At 42.5% G+C, this 16,285-nt stretch overlaps 1 protein-coding gene and 1 pseudogene across 3 annotated transcripts in view; both read left to right on the plus strand.

The window, feature by feature from the left end:
* Positions 1 to 16,285, plus strand: part of ERA1 (Prenyltransferase family protein) — a 74,892-nt gene that overhangs the window by 46,213 nt on the left and 12,394 nt on the right. For 2 of the 3 annotated variants that reach the window (XM_087684440.1, XM_087684442.1), the window contains exon 6: positions 5,716 to 5,769. In XM_087684440.1, coding sequence (XP_087540566.1) covers positions 5,716 to 5,769 — 54 coding nt within the window. Of the gene's footprint in view, positions 1 to 5,707; positions 5,770 to 16,285 lie in introns of all 3 variants that reach the window. The other variant, XM_087684441.1, reaches the window with a different exon arrangement.
* On the plus strand, positions 12,292 to 14,550 carry LOC148030893 (uncharacterized; annotated as a pseudogene).

Below are 16,285 nucleotides of genomic sequence, written 5' to 3' on the forward strand. Positions count from 1 at the left end.
CCAATGGGCTGTTGTACATACACTTCTTCGTAAAGTTCCCCATGTAAAAATGCAGTTTTAATATTAAGTTGGTACACAATCCAACCATAATGGGTACCATACACCGGATGGTAGTCATATGGGATGTAGGAGCAAATGTCTCCTCATAATCAATGCCCTCCTTTTGCGCATAGCCTTTTGCTACAAGCCTAGCTTTATACCGATCGATGGATCCATCCGCTTTTCTTTTCAGCTTATAAACCCGTTTTGTGCCAATGGCTTTCTTTCCAACAACCAATGTCACTAAATCCTATGTTTGATTCTTTATGATAGAATCAAATTCAGCTTGCTTTGCTGCCATCCAATGCACACTCTGTTATGCATCCTCCAAACAATTAAGCCCCTCATTATCAAGTGTGTGTGATGCCATAACAAACTCCATTGTATTAGCATGATCATGTTGACATACTTGTCTTTGAGTACAACCAGCAATAGGAGCATCCAAATGACTATCTTTCATGGTTTGCAAGTACCCTCTAGGCGTATGCCTAGCTTCCTGATTATGTACAAGATCCTGATGAACCTCAAATTCAGCATCTTGCTGAATATTCAGATTAGCCATAGGCTGAATTTTTGCATTGCTTAATGGAGCAACTGGCTGAACATTTTATTCATTTACTGAAACTCCAGCTGTATTACCAAAAGAAATGGGCAGCAGCCCTTCAAATGCATCATTTGCAGCCTGATATATATCAAAACCAGCAAGGGATAGTTCTGATTTTTCATAAAAAATCACATCCCTACTGACAAAGATTTTCTTGGAAATAGGGTCGTACAATTTGTATCCTTTGCTCACTGTTGTATACTACAAAAATGCATTTGACAGCTTTGTTGTCCAACTTCGTTCTTAGTACTTTGGGAATATGCGCATATACAAAGCATGCTAGCAGCCATCAATAGATGCTCATGCAGTGCTTCCAATACAACTGTCCTGCAATAGGATGTTTCAGCAAGGAGAGGAATAATACAAAAAAAGGGGGGGCAAGGGAGGAGGGGGTAGGTTGGCTGCCTTTTTTTGTCATTTGCAATGGCAGACTTTAGTCCAGCATTTGAGCATTCCGCAGCTGCCTTCAAGCTTGCAATCTTGTATATGTCCCTTAAACACAAGCAGATTCACTCGGTTCTATCCACAGAGTATTTGTTGATGGCAGGATAGTCAAGCACTCCCCACTTCATGTTAAAGAGAGAGTTGATTGGCTTTAGGCATCTCTTCTCCTAGAGATAGGTCGATTGGGGTGTCCCTACTTCATTTGCCACTAGCTACACATTCTAGTCTTTGACATGATGAACTCTTGCAAAGGCAACTCTACATTTTAAAACCTTGGAGGATCAGTAAGAGAGAGGTCTTGAGTCCCAACGTAATGTAAATGTGGAACAAAAATAGTGAAGGCCTTTTTTTTTCACCACAAGGACCCAAGATGCATGGAGAGATTTAGCTATCTTCAAGATGGAAATGCTCTTTGGAGTTCTCTTGGGGCTATTAGCGGCTTGGGGATTTTCTATTGGAGCAACTAGAAAGAATTTATGAGGGGAATTGCGGCAATTGGTAAAGGTGGAAAGTTGGGGCACCACCCTCACACTCATGCTTCCAATCTCCTCACTGTAGATGCAACCACTTGCAGTATGCCAAATTCCCAGCTCAAATCTATGAAAGGAAGTGTAGCATCAAGCAGATCTACTTATAGGTGATTGCAAAGTTCAATCATGTCCTCCAGGAGCAACTTTCCCAGCAATTATTACAAAATTAGCCTAGGAGCCCCTTGCTTCATTGAACTCATGAGTCAAAGATTTTACAAACCTGATTATCTTGAAGGACAAGAATCATCAATAGTAAACTTAGGCCCCTCCTTCCAAAGACCGTTCATTAAATGGAGATGGGGTTTGTCCAAGAATGGAGTATTTTAGACAATACTGTCAATATAGACTAAGTTTGAATGTATCAATAAGCACACAAGCCTCATCCAAATGGAGCAATTTGGACAATATCTTTTAGTATAATTTTGATGCTCAGGAAATTGATGCTATCATCTTGGATTTCAATTATTCCTATTCCAAAGTCAACCAAGACTTCCTAGAGGGAACCAAGGCTTATATGGGCTTTCCCTTAACAATCAATTAGGGAAGTGTAATTATTGATGGATGAATGGGAGAGAGTTCCAACCTTTGATCCACAAGTGTGTGTGGCTTGGACTTTGGGTGAGGAGTGTGATAGAATTTTTGACTTAGACTATGCAATGGCACAGCCCTCTATGTTAGAGGAGTTATAATTAGGCTGGAGGCCTTAATTTGGATTGCTGTGGGATTAAAGACTACTTGTCAACCAAAAGTATGAAAGTGACAAAATCAAGGTTTCTGGTTGTTCAAAGCCTCAAAAGGCGTGACATTTTTCAATGCCTTGGTAGGGCACTTGTTCAAAACATGACAAGCACACATAACTGCTTCCATCCAAAAGCCATGTGGCAGATTCTTAGCTTTGAGTATACATTTGGCCATCTCCATGAGTAACACATTCTTCCTTTCTGTAACCCCATTTTGCTGTGGAGTATATGTAGTAGTACACTGATGGGCAATGCCTTTTTGCTTTAAAAAATTATTTAGTAAGGAAGATATGTATTCTCCCCTTGGTCCAAACAGAGAGTCTTAATTCTACAGCGAGATTGATTTTTAAGAAGTGCAACAAACGCAAAAAATGCATCATATACCTCTGACTTTTTCACCATTGAGTAAACCCCACAAAAACAAGTCGAGTCATCAATGAAGGTAACGAAGTAATAACATTAACACAATGACTTTGTCAGCATAGGTCCACATACATCCGAATGCACAATCTATAATCTGGCTGTTGCCTTAAGAGCAACATCATGAGGGAACGAGAATTGATGCATTGTTTCCAAAATGCATCCCTCACAAGTACGCTCAGGAGGTCTCTCCAAGAGAGGTAAGCCATCTAGCAATTGAGTACGCAGCATAAGCATCAAACTGCCATAGTTGACATGCCTCATGCAAGCATGGCACAAATTCTCTTGTGACATAGCGGTAGTAAGAGTAGACGCTAAATAGATTGATTGATAAATTGAATAAGCATCTAACTCATAGAGTCCATGACATAATGTGCCAGCCAATGCCAAAGTCAAGAATTCCTTATCTCTGACTATGCATTTGTCATCATCAAATGTGACATGCATACCACACTTTACTAAAGAAGAAATAGATAATAAATTCTGCTTTATTCCTAGCACATATAATGTATCTTGTAAATGGAGAGTAGAGCCATCAATGGCTTTTAAGACAATCTCCCCAACACCTCTAACAGGATAATATGCATTGTTGGCACATTGCACAGATTTGCCAACAAGAGCACGGAGGAAAACAAATCCTTGTGGGATGTAATGTGCTTAGAAGCACCAGTGTTAAAGAACCAAGTGCTAGCATCCTTATTAGTACAACTATATATTAGCCCAAGAAGAATCATAACTACAAGTGTAAAAACAATAGTCTTGGTCTATAACAAAAGACGCGGACGCTATAGATGTAGAAGTTGCATTAGAAATAGACATCCCTGACTCCTTTTCCTTGGCAATGCACTTTTTACATTCCGTGATGTAGTGACTTGGCTTTTTACAATAATGGCATTTGCCCTTCTTGGCTTGCGCGCCTCTTGCTTCTTGTTTCTCTATGAACTACCTAAACTTCTAGAACTCTGCGGAGCATTTCTAGACTGGTTGCCCTTGCCCTTCTGTCTCGCCATAAAAGCCTATTTAGAGGCTACGACATCCACTTCATTGTTCTTTCTTGTTTGCTCTTCTTCTAGGAGTAAACTAACCAATTGAAGAAAGGTAAATGGTTGAAGAGAAATTCTCATGGTGAGATTTAAGGCCGTGTGAAAGGCCAAATAAGAGGGTGGCAAGGAATTCATAGTAGTAGAGATCATTTGTGCATTAGAATAATATTGATCTACATTCATTAACTACTCGTGCAAATCTTGAATTTTGTCTAGATGATCTTGCATGGCATCACCTTCATCCATCTTCACATTCTCAAGCTCCTTTTTCAAGAAAGAGATGCGTGTCTCATTTTTTCTAGCAAACACTTACTCAAGTGTGAGCCATGTTTCTCATGAAGGAGTAGACCTTGTATGTGGTATTATGGACTACTAAACTGCCAATGCAATCAATGACAATGCTTGAGCATCCTATGTGTTCCAAACCTTTTGTGTTGCTGATCTTTGGGGAAGTGGTTGAGCTAGAGTGGGCCTTTGATCATGTCGTCCTGGGGGAGGTGTTGCAGGAGCCACAAATCCGGGATGGACTTCTTCACCATTAACATAATCCCAAAGATTTTTTGCAATCAGCACATTCTTCATCATGAAAGATCATAGAGAATAATTATTGCCGTCCAATCTATCTTCCTTGGATACATATGTGAATACATCATTTTGTTCCTAATTGGCCATGGTAATTATCATTGTTTCAAAGAACGCAAAGGCAAGAACCAAAGCTGGAACAACCTGGAAATCTGCAAATTTCTAGAAATTACAACATACACCAAGCTGTAATTGGCAAAATTGTGTCACTCTTGATCATAACTGTCCGATGTACATGCTGTCCAATGCACAAACAGTGCTCAGCAGCACAACAAATGCAAAAGCCCCAAAATTTAGCTGTCCAAAATGCACAATTTCGGTCGATTTCAGACTGAATCTTCAGCACATGTACCAATGTTTGCCAAGCCTGCAAAAGCTCCAAATTCTCTGACCTGAATCCCAAGAAATTTCTGCAATGTGTGTGTCCAAAAAACGCGTCTAGGAGCAGAAATGCACTCCTTGGGCAAAAGCCCCTTGCTGTAACTCAAATTTTTGAATAAAAAAATGAACAAATGTCTCTTTTACCTCTAATGCTGGGCTGCCTCAGGCCTGGTGGAGCTGTGTGACAGCTGGAGTTGGAAGAGGTGCTAGTAGAGGAGCTGGAAGAAGCAGTGGTGGAGTAGAGCTTAGGTGGAACTGGCAGTGTAGAATGCCCAGGGGTGGCGCTGGTGTGGAGAATGGAGATGGAAGCTCTCAGCTGAGAGTACACAATTGACAGTAGAGTGAGTATGAGAGAAGACACAGCATGACACCCAGTGCAATTCCAAAGTGTATGATGAAAGTACGAAGTACAACCCTTAGACCTTAGGGTTGTTAATGTGCATTCACACCCAAAAGGGGTAAAACACGGTAAGTGACTAAACTGTGTAACATAAACACATAAAATAGAAAAGAATGTAACTGGGGGAAAAACCTCTCATAAGAATAGTCAAAAGTGCCCCAGTGTCCTACTGTGGATCACCGACACTCCTTTGTGAGCATAGGCGTGAGTCAAATCCAACATTTATGTTTCTAGAACATGATTAGCATTGCCCCTGAATAGCATGACCGCAATTAAGGATCTTCAATAGACTGATAGGAAACTGATAGAAAACAGTGGCAGAACTTAGGGAACAAGTGTCCAAGTGTTTATTTCAAACAAAAAGTGCTAGTAGTTTGAGGCAGATGTGTCCATGGATGCATATTGACTTTATGGAACCTTATTGCTTCTTTCAAGAATATGTGATGAGCTTTGCCCTTGAATAGCATGTACATAATTTAGGATGTTCAGCAGACTAGTATGAAACTGATAGAAAACAGTTGCAGAACTGCAGGGAACAGGTTCTCAAGTTTTTACTCCAAATGAAAGATGTTTCAGGAGGGTTCAGGTGATTGTTTCGTATAATTTGTTTTTGCTGATTCTTTTGGGACTTCTATAGATTCAAATAAGCTGAATGCCTTTGATTTCACTCTATTGAATAGTATCAACAATTGTAAAACTCAGGCTACTTGTATATGATCTATCTACAAACTTATTTAGTATTTACTGCTTCGTTATAATGTTGTTAGGTGAGTTAGAAAGCTGTAAAGCTATTATATGCTACTGCAGGTGAATCTATTATTGTGAGAATTCATATTGCTGATCTTGCTATCCTTGATGAAAGCGAAGAATGAGATTGTTTTGAACAATATGATGATTCATCAATGCTTGATCTTCTCACTAGCATCTTCACCATTATCTTGTTATATTCATTATTAGATTGTGAGGGATGTAACTGGGTTTTGAGTCATAAAAGGGTCCTGCGAAATGATCGTGTTGGAGCTTTCATAAGAAAAGCAAACTGGATTCTTGTGCTATTATAATCATTGCTTTCATATGCTCAAACGGATTTACATGAAAATAACCAAAAGGTTTTCTGTCTTAAGATGAAAAACAATTCTTATATCCCGGGTGATAACTAAAGGACACCCAAGAAGCATACACATATGTCATGATACAAAAAGAGACTGGATCATATTTTCCAGGATCAGAGGATCAGGATCATTAGTATATATAAATTTCAACGTGCTTTGTTGAGCTAAAAACAGCTGCAGACAGTCTTCAATCAACATGCTAATTCAGCAAGATATGTATGCATATGTTGTGTTAAAGAAAGAAAATAAACGATCAGGATCATTAGTATATAATTTCAACAGGCTTCATCGAGCTAAAATCAGCCACAGACGGTCTTCAATCAACATGCTAATCGAGCAAAATTTGTCAAAGTTTGTGGCTTTGGCAAGGAGAGCCCTAGCCAAACTCCTGCGTTATCCAAGATAGTTCTTTTGGAATGGTGATTGTAAGCTCTCTAGATGCAACATGCGCTCCCTTTGTTTTAGGACTCAGCCAAGTTGATCAGCTTAATGTTGATCTAGAAACAACAGTTGAGGGGCCAAGGAAAACTAGGAAGATTACATAGTTGCTTGAGCACAACACATGAAAATTCAATGTCTCAAGTAGATAAAATTGAGATGCAAATACATGTGTTCGTGCAAATGATGGACTCCATGGACCGCAAGTGACAACATTAGTGGAGTTAGTTGAGAAGGGTAAGGGCAAGGAAAGAGAAATGCTGGACAATAAGTCCATGTGCATAGACCTCAATACACCCTCAACATCAAAGGATGTTGGCAGTGCAAGTAGGGACCCTACTATCATATCTGCTGATATTCAGTCTAGGGAGAAGCTATTAAGGGTAAGGGATAATCTTGTCTTAAAAGATATGAAACCTCTTCAATTCAATGGGAAAGAAAAAGAGGAACAAAGGTACAATTTTCATGTTTTGTAGAAATGGCATGATTTACATTGGCCAAGGAAGATCCCATCTGCATATCAAGTGTTTGAGGCCAGATTGTCGTTGGGGTCCAAAGCATATAGGTGACAGTGAATGCTTAAAGAAGCCAACAGGATCGCCAAAGATTTGTCTCAGTTCACATTTCTTGAAGGAATTCCTTCGACAGAATGAAATGAAAAGAAACTGGGATGACTGTGAGATGGTCATGCAAAGGTGTAGACCGTTGATAACAATCATGGTGTATTGAAATAATTCTCAAGCTAGAGGGAATTTATGACTTCCAAAAGATAAGGGGTTTTGTTAGGGGGTTGGATAAGCCCGGTAAAAGGGAAGTTAAGAGGAGTGCACCTAAGACTGAAGCAATTAAATTCATAATATATTCTTAGGTGCATTCACCAGCTCCACCAACTCTGAGTCAATTGCTAAAGCATTAAGCAGTAAAACCATGGGAAATCTCAAACAAAAATCGGCTTTCACTAAATATAAGAAGCACCAATATTTGGCAAGAAACAAAGCATAGAGGTAAGGTTAAGCCAAGAGGATTACAAAAATGCAAGAAATGAAATTTTGTGCTTGTTTGAAAAGGGAAGAAGGTGAAAGATAAATAGATCCATGTGGTGCAGATCTTGGCAATCCAAGGCATGGAATTATAAATCGTTAGAGGTTCTGCATAGGGACAACACACAAATGTAGCATGTTCATCTCAATGTGGAAGACCTCATTTGGGCCACATGAGTTAGTGAGAATGCATGTATTAGTAAGAGGGCATAGGATCACAACCATGATTGGTGACTCGGCCACACATGATTTTATCAATTATTCCCTTGTTAAGAAGCTAAAACTTCCCTTGCTATCTAGTCAACACCAATATGAGATAAAATGATGAAATGGTAGGATAGAAAATATTGTGACACAATTATGTCCAATTTGAAAATTAACATCCAAGTGCGAAAGGAAAAGCAGGATTATCAGATAATGAATCTGAATAAAGCAGATATATCTCTAGTTAGAGACTGGATTTGGAGCCTAGGATCGTCTTTAAAATGGAGCTATCATCACAATTCATTGGAAGTTAAAATGTGGTATGATTGTTGTAATTCAAAGTGAACATAATCAGTTGAACTCTCGTTTAATTTATTCACTTGAATTAGATGAATAAGAAGCTTTGAGAGAGATATTTTGATTGGTCTTTGCCTATTGAACAGAGTTTTCAATTTGCAATCAAACCAAATTTTTTCTGTCCTTCTGAAAGTATAAATATCAATGAATCAACATAATTGTTGAGTGAATTTCCTAGTGACTTACCTATTGGTTTGTGTATTTTCTATCGGAAAAAGCTCCTATCGACATGCTGTGTGCCGCCATCGTGCCTCCCCCATCTCTCTTGCCGCCATAGCGCCTCCCCCCTTCTCCGACTGTCATTGCATCCCCCTCCCTAGCCGCCTCCCCATCCAGGGCCCAGCTTTGGGACTTGCTTCACTCCACGCTACGCATCGGCACAACGCAGATTGTGGAGGCAGTTCTAATGGGCCAAGGGATCTTCATGGTACGGCTCACATCGGCAGATACAGCCCGTGAGTTACTAGCCAGTTCACCCTATGCTTCCAGGAAGGGGGTCATCTATATGGTCCCTTGGTACAGTGGCTTCACAGTGGAGGCATTTGTGCTCCACAACAGGTTCCTTAGACACTCGGTCACCCTTCTCTTTCGTGGACTAGCGATAGAGTATTGCCAGTTGGTGGAAGACTTTGGACGGCTCTTCAGCACTGTCCTTTCCGCCTCTTTCGCGAACGTAGTGACAGCTATAGGAGTTCCAAAGGTACGGGTGGCAGTGAAAGAGACAAAGAATATACCACAGTTTCTAGAGATTGAGACAGGCGGACACTCCTTCAAGCAACAGGTCATTGTGACTGGGCAGCCAGGGCAATGCGTGCGTTGCCATGACTTCGGGCACCAAGTAGTAGACTGCACGCGCTTCAGAGCTAAGGCGGCTTTGCTGACAAGCCCATAGGTGGACATGGATGGCTTTACACGGGTACAGAGATGACAGAGAGGGAGACGGTAGGGGGAGGGGTCGCAAGCAGCCCCTTAGACAATGCCACGGCAGCAAGGAGCAGGAGAGCGAGCGTCGCTCCCCCAGCAGAGCACCACGCGGCCCTCCCCTCCTCGCCTTACCCGATAGGATCACATGCCTACATATCCACCCCCCACGGAGGCGTCACAGGCCACCTCATCGAAGGGCCCCCCTCTCCCCCCCAACCCATTCCCCCCCCCTCCCACAGGAGGCGAGGAGCCCCATATGCCAATATCCATCCTCCACCCACTGGCAATCTAGTTCCCCCTTCCCTACCCACATAACCACCAGTTCATCCGTCCATGGCGCTTGTCACACCTTCCCGAGATAGGTGCAACTGCTACCACAGGAGTTTTTTTGCAATGGGCCGTGGTCTTACCTGAGAGTTGCGGAGCACGGAGAGTTCCCACTACCCCTGGAGGTGGGAATCTTCGTGATATGCAAGTCTAGGAACAGCAAAGTCCATCTACTAGCACCATCGGATGGACCAAACTATGCCTTCTTCTTTCAGACCTCTCACACTGGAGATTGGACGATGGCTCAGATAGAGGAGGAGATGAAGAGCCAGGTGGCAGACCACACCTCCGAGTGGTTGGGAGAAGGTGGACTAGCCCTTTTCTCCCAGCAGTGGCCAGGTTGCATGATGGACATTAATTGGTGGGAGTTGGGGCCGAGGTCCCTCATTTGAGCATTATCTTTCAAGCCCCTCCGTAGTGGAGAGCGCCGATGGATGTGATCGAGCGGCCCTTGGCACAAGCAGCCCGTTTCTACCAGTGTACGGAGTCTCGCCTCTCAGCTTGGTTGATTGATACCCTAGTGGTACCACCAGGCACATCCATCACCCCCATGGTCTGCCTAAGGGCCACCATGGGTGAATGGAGTTCACCGTTCAGGCCGGCAGCAGCTTCCACATCGAACAGATGCTTGTTCAGTCAGTCACAGGTCTCCCTATGAGTTTACATCTTGCATCTTGGAATATGAATAGTCTCCACTATAGTGGGGCACGTGGTTCCAGGAAGTTGATTGTTCGGTAGGAGCTTCAGCCTGCCCTTGCCGGACGGATCGACATCTTACTTCTACAGGAGCACAAGCTCACTTCCACTCGGGCCCAGCAGGTAGGGAAGTACTTCCGAGCAGTTCACTCACTTACTGGGAGCGCGCCATCAGTGCCTACGGCAAGAGTGGATACGTATGCACCTTTGTTGGCCCGAGTCTCACCGTCTGTGTGTCACAAGATTGTGACAACTATTACCTTTTTGTTGATTTCTTTATTACATATTTTATTTGGTTTTTTCTTTTTGGAAGGATCCCTCTTGAAATCTAAACGCCTGAGTTGCATGGCCAATATGTGAAACGGACAGGAATGTCTAGTGAGTCAAGACTGGACAGTTAAGATCCAGTATAAGTCTAGAAGAGACTGATGGCACTGTAGATTGACAAGTCTGGAAGAGATTTGTGAAAGTGTATATGGTCAAGTGTGTTGAAGAACTAGCCTGGAAGAGACTAGTTCAAAGTGAAGATGGACAAATCTTCAAGAGATTAGTCCATGTGGGGTCATTAGTGGAAATTCACTTTCAGTTGAGCTACATTGCAAATCTGGATGTAGCCATAGTCTGCAAAGATGGTCAGAAGACTAGTGGGATGCAATGGAAGCAACTCCTAAAATTGAGGGAGTTACTATTTTTGGACCTCAGAATCTGTTCACGTCATTATCTTCGTTTTTGTACGAGGATTAATCTTCTGGTTTGCGCCGAGTTCAAATTTTGAACCGAGGATGGAGAATTTTAGACCGAAAGGTTTAAACAGGAAAATTGTTACATGTAAGCGATGTGTCACAATTTGGGCATAAATTCCCAAAAGAGAGAGAGAGGGCAGCACAAAAACGAGTTTCAATGCATGGGGGGACTCATTTTTGTGAAAGGGAGATGGATTGCTGCAGATGGAGGGCTCTTGAGAGCTGGTCTACCTTGTCTATGATGGACAGAGGCTAGAGTTTGCTTTCTACTCTCTCTCTTTCTCTCCCTGATAGTATGGTTATGCTGCAGAATCAAGGGCCTTTCTTCTGATTCAGGTAGAGCTGCGTGGAATATGCTGTTTTTGCATGAGGCAAGAGCCTCCCTTCTCCAGGAAAAGGAGCAGTTGTTTGCAGTTCCCAGCAGGGACAGGTGAGGGTGTTAACCTCACCAAGCAAGTGACTGAAACAGCACTGAACCAGAACTGATTCTGGACTGTTTAGAGGGTATTTCAGAGCCCAATTGATGTCAGAATCAAGGGGCACTTGGCACAAAAGATGCAGGACAGTGCAGGGAACAATATGAGCTGAAAACAGGTTTCAGAACAGGTCTGAACCAGTAAATACAGCAGGCTGAAATGGTCAATTCTGCACTCCAACCAGAAGATTCAGACTTGGGCAGAGTTTCGCCTCCTGGTCAGCTTGTTTTGGGTCAGTAATTGTACTGTTATGCTGTCAAATTTCACCCAGAATAGGTGAAAGACAGCCCATTGTACTTTATCCTTTCTACAAATAAAGAAATACCGCGAGGGGCGCCTAACTTAGGGGCCAATAGGGTGTTTGTGTGGCAACAGGAGCATTCTAGCTTCCTGTATTTCTTCTTGATTTTGTGTCTTTAAGTTCAGGTAAAGTGGACGACTGTAAATTGGGTGAAAGCATTTATGTAATTTTTGGTTGTACACTACCGCCCTTTCCAATGAACAGGCCGGTTTCATGGTTCCGTTGCCAGGACGGAATCACTTTTTCCCTAAAGAGTGAGCCAGGGTTTGTTTGGGTGTAAGACACAGAATTGTGCATTATGGCTGATAGAAAGGAAGACACCAGAGAGGAAGCGTCTTCATCACAGGAGATCCCTGTTGTTCATGAGGTGGGAGAGTCTTCTAGACCTCCACAGTTTGTCACTTCTCTTGTTATGGTTGAGCCACAAGTTCATACGGCTTTTTCTATGGATGAAGACATTTTCAAGACTTAGTTAGTTGCTGCTGTGAGTATGTTTACTCAAGTGATGCAGAATCCGAGGTTTTTGGCATTTTTGCAGCCCTCCCTTCCTTCACAGCAAGTTGGGCAATTTGCAAAGATTTCGGATCCAGTAGAGGTCCAGGATAAGGGTAAGCATGCTGCAGATTCAGTGGAAACACCAAGGCAGCTTGCGGAGTCAATGGAGACTCCAAGATTGGTTCCGACTGTCCAGGAACAGTGGCGGAAACGCTAGTTACATAGGCATTGCCAGTTCAGCTCGCCACTTTACAGCAGCCAAATGTTGGCTTAAATGGACAGGGAAACTGTTTTTAGGCTTTACCACAGGTTTTCCCACCGACCTCTGTACATCCTGGGTACTTTGGAGGTGGATCTGTATTTCAGAGTATGGCTGGTTATGCGCCTGGAAACCAGATTTATGTACCAGGAACAGTGTTTGGGGGTACACAGGGTTTTATGCCAAACCCCATGTATGGCAATATAGGTATGCAGCCTGGATTTCAGGGAATTCAGGGCAGTTTTGGCATGCCACAGGGCACTTTTGGTATGGCTGGTTATCAAAATCAGCAAGCAAGTATTGTGTCTACAAGCCCTGTAGTCAGTGGTCAGGCAACTCCTATGCCACCTGTTAGTGTTCCTATGTTGTAGGCATATCCTATGGACCCTTTGATGGTTCATGAGAAGCCAAAGCCATACAAGGAAGGTGGTGCAGCCGTACAGTTTGACATCTTTCGAGGATTTGAAGATAGGACTAAGGCACTCTCTTTCTTACAGCAGTTTGATGCCGCATTTGCAGGAGGGAACTTTACAAAGCCTTCTAAGGTTCGAAAAGTTGCCACTTTTCTTAAGGACAATGCTAGTTAGTGGTGGAGTACACTGTTGATGCAAGGACAGGCTCCTGCCACTTGGACTTACTTCAAGCAAGTATTTGCTTCTGCTTGGTTGACCAATGAATTTGAGATTGATGTTATGTCAGCTTGGCACAATTTGGATGCAACTAAATGCAAGGATCTGGAAGATTATAACAAGAAGTTTTGGAAGGCTTTGCTTCCAGTCACTTCTTACAGGGTTGTGCCATTGACTGAGCAGATAGAGAAATATTGCTGTGGGCTGACCAAGGAACTCCGGAATTATTGTACAAAGACAAAGGTCACCACTTTGACTCAGTTAATTGAGAATGCTACCACAGGAAATGCATTATTGTTGGGACAGTCAAGTGGTTTTGGGGGCAGCATTAAACAGGACAAATCTGAAAAATTTTCAGCAAACAAGCCATTTGGTAAACAGGTTTCTCAGATTTCTCAAAGCACAGAAATCTTGGCAGTTCAAGAAGAAATCAGCCAAGTCCTTTGGACAGCAGTCAATGGACCAGAAGAAACCTTTTGTGCGCAAGTCTCTTGAAGAGAGAGAGGCTTTAATGGCTGAGAGGAAACGCTTTATCTGTGAGCAGACTGGTCATATTGCGTCTAACTGTCCGGACAAGAATAAGAGATCAGCTGATGATGATAAAGAGGACAGGAAAGGAAAGAAGCCCAAACCTTTAGCAGGTTTAGTGCCAGATATGCTGGGAGACAAGCCACACTCGGATGCTAATGAGCTCTGCAGAGCTTGGGGTAAAGTTAGGGATCAACATGCACTTATTTTCTTTGATCCTGGAGCTAAGACAAACTTTATCTCACCAGAGTTGGCTTCTACTTTGGGCATCAGAGCAGATGAGATGGGCTACACAGCAGAGGCAGGGTTGGCATGTCCTGGTCACTTAGAGTTTGTGACACCCATTCTTGGAAAGCTGTGTCTTCATATAGTCTTATGTTGATGCAGAAGAATTTTATATCATGCCACTTGAAGGCTGTGATGTCTTGTTGGGAATGCCATGGATGTTCAGAAAGCATGGTGTGATGGATGCCTTTAATAAGACACTGACTTTGGAACATAGGGGAAAGACTCATGTGCTTGATGTGAAGCTTAAAGGAGAGTCTGTACCTGTTGTATCGGCTTCTGCCATTACATCTGTAATAAAGAATCATCTTTCTGCGTACTTGATTTTTGCACGTGATGTCAAGGATAATGATGAGTCAAATTTTCTATGTTAGATAGAGACAGGTCTGCTTTCTTGTCTCAGTTGAGTGATTGTTTTTCTAACTCATTACCATCACAGTTGCCACCAGAGAGGTTTGAGGATCATGCAATAGATTTGGTGCCAGGCAGTAGCCCACCAAATAGACCTCCGTATAGGGTTAGTGCAGCCCAACAGAAAGAGATATTGAGCTAGGTGAATGAGCTGTTGAAAAAAGGGCTGATTCAGCCAAGTTCATCTCCCTTTTGCTCACCAGTGCTCTTAGTGCAGAAGAAGGATGGCTCTTGGCGCATGTGCATAGATTATCGAGCTTTGAACAAGAGTACCATCAAGACAGGTTCCCCATTCCAAGAATTGACGATATCCTTGACCGTTTGGAAGGAGCGTCAATTTTCAGCAGGATAGATTTGAAGAGTGGATATCATCAGATCAGGATTAAGCGAGAGGATGTGCATAAGATTGCATTTAGGACCATGTTTAGTCTCTATGAGTTCTTGGTAATGCCATTTGGACTTACTAATGCTCCTGCTACGTTTAATCGAATGATGGACAGGATTTTTCGTCCATACAGGCAGTTTGTTGGTACATTCTTTGATGACATGATTGTCTTTTCAAAGAATGAACAGGAGCATAGAGAACACTTGAAAGCAGTCTTTGATGAGCTTTGTAGTAATAGGTTGCTTATCAATGGCAAAAAGAGTGAGTTCTTCTTGGAAGAAATCCAGTTCGTGGGGCACATAGTGTCAAAGGATGGTGTCCGAATGGATCATGCTAAGGTTGAAGCAATTAGAACATGGCCAGATTTGAAGACTGTCCATGATGTTAGAAGCTTCTTGGGTTTGTGTTCCTACTACAGGAGGTTCATTCGCAATTTTGCAGAGATTGCTTCACCTTTACATGCTTTATAGAAGAAAGGAGTCTCTTTCCAGTGGACGCAGTGTTGGCTGTGATTCATGTGCTTTCTTGTTGGAAACACTACCTACTTGGGGCAGATTTTGTTGTCTAGACAGATCATCAGACATTGCATTATTTCTTAACTCAGACTAAGCTGTCAGAAAAGCATATGCGTTGAGCAAACTTTTTGTCAATGTTCCATTTTCAGATTGTGCATGTGGAAGGCAAAAAGAATGTTGTGGCTGATGCTTTGTCAAGGAAGCCACAAATTTCAGCTGTGTCAATTCCTTATCATCATGAGCTTGATGATATGAAGGAACAGTATGCTGATGATGAAGATTTTGCAAGGATCTTTGATCAGCTTATCAATGGACAACATCATGAGCATTATCTTCTCAAGGATGGTTTCATGTTGATGCATGGTAGACTATGTGTGACTATGCCATTGAGACGGAAAGTTATGACAGAGAGTCATTCTCCACCGTATGCAAGGCATTGTGGTATTGATGCAACAGTTAAAGCAGTAGAGACATTCTTTTATTGGCCTACTTTGAGAAGAGACGTGGATGCTTTTGTGCGGCAGTGTTTGATTTGCCAGAAGGTCAAGTTTGACAGGCAAAAAGCACCAGGGCTTTTACAACCATTGCCTATTCCGGATAAACCATGGGAAAGCATAGCTATGGATTTTATCTTTGATCTTCCAAGGACACAGACAGGAAATGATGGGATATGGACTATTATTTGCAGGTTTAGCAAACAGGCTCATTTCATTCCTGGTAGGAAGAAGATAAAACCAGATCAGATGGCACGTTTGTTTATGTGCAATGGCTTCAAGTATCATGGTATGCCACAGTCTATTGTCAGTGACCGTGATCCACGGATAATGTCTTCAAGTATCATGGTATGCCACAGTCTATTGTCAGTGACCGTGATCCACGGATGACAAGTCTATTCTGGAGAGGCATATTTGAGAACATGGGCACAACGCTTAAGTTCTCATCGTCATTTCATCCACAGACTGATGGATAGTCAGAAG

This window comes from Lygodium microphyllum, chromosome 9 (genome assembly GCF_053477565.2).
Source record: "Lygodium microphyllum isolate KBCC chromosome 9, Lygodium_microphyllum_v1.1.10, whole genome shotgun sequence".
Lineage (NCBI taxonomy): Eukaryota > Viridiplantae > Streptophyta > Polypodiopsida > Schizaeales > Lygodiaceae > Lygodium > Lygodium microphyllum.